Source organism: Bison bison, unplaced genomic scaffold, assembly GCF_000754665.1.
Source record: "Bison bison bison isolate TAMUID 2011002044 unplaced genomic scaffold, Bison_UMD1.0 scf7180017846039, whole genome shotgun sequence".
In the NCBI taxonomy this organism is placed as follows: Eukaryota; Metazoa; Chordata; class Mammalia; order Artiodactyla; family Bovidae; genus Bison; species Bison bison.
Window position 1 is genome coordinate 7,166 of NW_011476612.1, and position 3,275 is coordinate 10,440.

Here is a 3,275-nt window from a genome sequence, read left to right on the forward strand (position 1 = left end):
CGCCCCCCTGCTTGCCGTCTGGCTGCAGGCCTCCCCCAGGCTGGAGTAGGCCCAGCCAAGAGGGGTCAGCCTGGGGCTCGTGCAGCAGCTGAAAGGGGAGTCAGGCGGGGGTTCGGACCCGAACCTCTTCCCACAGGCACCCTGGAGAGCTGGCTGGAAGGCCACAACAGGGCCGGGCTACAGCTCTCAAGCCAGAGCCAAGGCTTGGTCCCCAGGTGGCTTCCTGCTGACCACAAAGCCAGCGCCGGAGGGTGGGGAGGCCATCGCATGCCCGGGGCCTGGCCCCTCTGCCCTGGCCCAGGAATTAGGTCTTGGGTGGGGGCCTCTGGGACTAGGCCTCCTGACCCCACCATGACTGGTGAGTCTCCCAGAGCGGTCAGGGAGCCCCCCACCACCGCCCCTGCTTCTGGCCCAGCCTGATACAAGCTGCAGGGAAAGGTCAGGTCACTCCCCACGGGACTGTGGGGTGCGGGGGGCACCCCGCAAGTTTGCACAGAGCCCTACTCCCTGACTCCTGACCCCTCCAGGGCCCCCACAAGGTGGGGGGGCTCCAGCAGCGCACCTGCCCGAAAGGCCCTGGAGAAGGAAGCCCTGCCTCTGAGACGGGCTCCCATGCTGGCATCGTGCCCGCCCGCCTTCCTCCCGGCCTCCTGGAGTCTTGGTTCCTCCAGGTCTAGCCCCACAGGTTTACTGCCCGGAGGCGGAACGGGAGTGTTTACTTTGAGCTGTTCCTGAGCTCACCTGGCTGCTGGGCAGGTGTGGCGTCACTGGGGAACAGAGCCTGTGGGCGGCACCTCCAGGCCCATCTGTGAACCTACAGCTTCAGAGTGGGCTCGGCAGGGGGGCTGGGGGCAGGGACAGACCGCTGGGTGAACCTGTCTCCCTACCTGCAGCAGACACTGCACACCTGCCAGGGTGCCTGCGGGCGACCAGTGCAGGGCACACGGGAACCCCAGGTCCCGCTGGGCAGAGCTGCCGTGAGGACCCAGCAGCAGGCAGCCAGAGCCCCGCACTGGTGTGCTCCTCCGCTGGACGCCAGGAGGAGACAGGCAGCAGGAAGGCCTGAGAAGAGGTAAAAGGAAGGCCTTCCTGGTGGCAAAGCTAGGAGACGCGGAGACAGGATGTCCACTTTCCTGCTGCCGGGGGTCTCCACAGGATGGGGAGGGAGGGGGTGAGTCTCACCCAGGTCTGACCAGGGAGGACAGCCACCCTGCCAAGTTCCCACATGCTTCCTCCCCTCCTGCACCGCTGGGGGCCGGTGGGGCGGCTCAGAGCTTCTTGGGGAGGCCATCCCCTTGCCCAGAGGCGTGGCCGGAGCCAGAGGCAGCGGAGGGGTGCTTAGGGCACAGACAGAGGCCCGCGACGCACGTGGGCCCACGCTCACGGAACCCCACCAGTTAGTATCTGTGGAGTCCCTTCCAGGCCCCGCCACGTACGGGACCCTGACGCGTCGCCCACGGCTAACGTGACAAACATCCGCAAACGGGGCGGCTGAGGGTAACAGACGTTTACTCCCTCCCACGCTGGAGACCGGAAGTCCAACGCCAAGGTGCCGGCAGGGCTGAGCTCCCTGCGGAAGCTCCCGTCCCTCTGGCCTCCGGTGGCCTTCCCCGGCTGCAGCCATGCGCCTCCACCCTGCCTCTGTGGCCACGGGCCGCCTCTGCCCTGTCTGCTGCTCCCAGGCGCCTGCAGAGCCCTCACCTGGCAACGACAGCCGCGCCTGCTGGGCCCCAAGCACCAGCCACGTCTGCCGACCTCTGGCTGCATGCTGTTAGCTACTGAGCGCCTGGCACGCGCCAGATATGGTCCCAGGCACTGGGGACGCAGCAGTGCACAAAGCAGACATCCTCCCGCCTGGAGCTGAAAGTCCAGGGGGCAGGTGATGGACACCAAGCCAGCAAGGAGGGGCTACACCATCCCCTGCGCCGGGCAAGGCCTCCTCCTGCCCCAGCGGCCCCTGCCCCGCCCTCACCACCTCTGGAGCTGCCTGGAGCTCCTGTCCGTGTGTCTGTCTGCTGTCCGTCTCTACATCACTCCCTGCCTGCAGCGGGGGAAGGCCACCTGGCACAGTGCGGAGTGCTGAGTATACAGCAGGCACTCAATAATGGTTATCGGAACTGCTGCATGACACCAACTTGCGCCAGGATGCAGACACACCCACATGTGCACGCCTGTGTTCACCTGTGGGCAGTGCATGCTGGGACAGGCTTGCACACACACACAGGCCTCCAACCCCAACTCAGCTGAGAACAGTTGGGCACTCCTGGGGCTCGGAAAGGCCCCAAATTTCCAGTTACACCCATGTGGTGTCCTGAGGCTGTGGGGCTGGCAGAAGGCCACACCCGCTGGTTTTCTCGCCAGTGGCAGATTCCTCCTGCTGACCCTGTCCAGGTTTCCTGGGCTCAGTCACCAGCTAGCCTTCCCCAGGACCCTGCCTGCCCCAGCCTCCACTGCTAGTCCGTGCCCCAGTCTCCAAGACCCCAGCCCACCCCTCAAAGCCCAGCTTCAGGTGTTCAGTGTGGAACACTCGCTGCATCCCCAAGCCGGGGCTGGGGGCAGAGAGCACAGCCCACCGGCCTCACACGTGCATTTCACAACCCCCGGCTGCAGGAGGAAATCCTTGCGGGCCTCTTTCTTAAGACCAGCTTCCCTCTAGAGGGCCTGGGGACAGTCCCTGGGGGTACAGGGGACATCTGGGTGCGGGTGGGGGGGGGGCGGGGCATGTGCCAGCTCTGGTTCTGCCTGATTGTGCTCTGTGTCCCAAGAAAGGATGCCTCCTCCCTGGGCCTCGGTCTCTCGGTCTCCCGGTCTGTAGAGCAGACCCGAGGGCAGCACTTACTGTAGGAGGTACAGCCTCGGGCCTCTCCCACCTGCGGGCTCCCTGGAAAACCTGTTCCACCCACCTCTGGCTCCACCCACAACTTCTAGGGAGAACTTTGAAACACCCTGCTTTCCCAGAAGGCATCTTCTGAGGACACTCTTCCCGAGCCTCTGTCTGGCCAGCCCAGGCACCCGCCCGGGCAGCTTTACTCATTGTGAATTCTCACGATGCAGGGGCCCAGGGCCTCACGGCACAGAGCTTTGTCCCAGCCAGCTGGGTCCCAGTCAAAGAGTGTTTGCTGAGTGCGTAACAGATGGAAGGGCCCAGAATGGGGACAAGGCCTGGCAGCAGGGCAGGGTCCACCTCCCAGCCTCGGCTCCGAGACGCTCCTGGGGGGAGACGACCTAGTCCCCAGACTGCCCCACCTCCCAACGCTCCTGTCTCTGGCCCTATC

The 3,275-nt window shown here is 65.3% G+C and overlaps 1 protein-coding gene across 1 annotated transcript in view; it reads right to left on the reverse strand.

Moving 5' to 3' along the window:
• LOC104987416 overlaps positions 1–3,275 on the reverse strand; it is a gene marked incomplete at its 5' end in the record, with an annotated part of 25,669 nt that overhangs the window by 7,108 nt on the left and 15,286 nt on the right. Inside the window, 2 exons of the mRNA XM_010838310.1 lie at positions 742–781; positions 888–1,062. Of these exons, the coding sequence (XP_010836612.1) occupies positions 742–781; positions 888–1,062 (215 nt within the window). The remainder of the gene's footprint in view (positions 1–741; positions 782–887; positions 1,063–3,275) is intronic.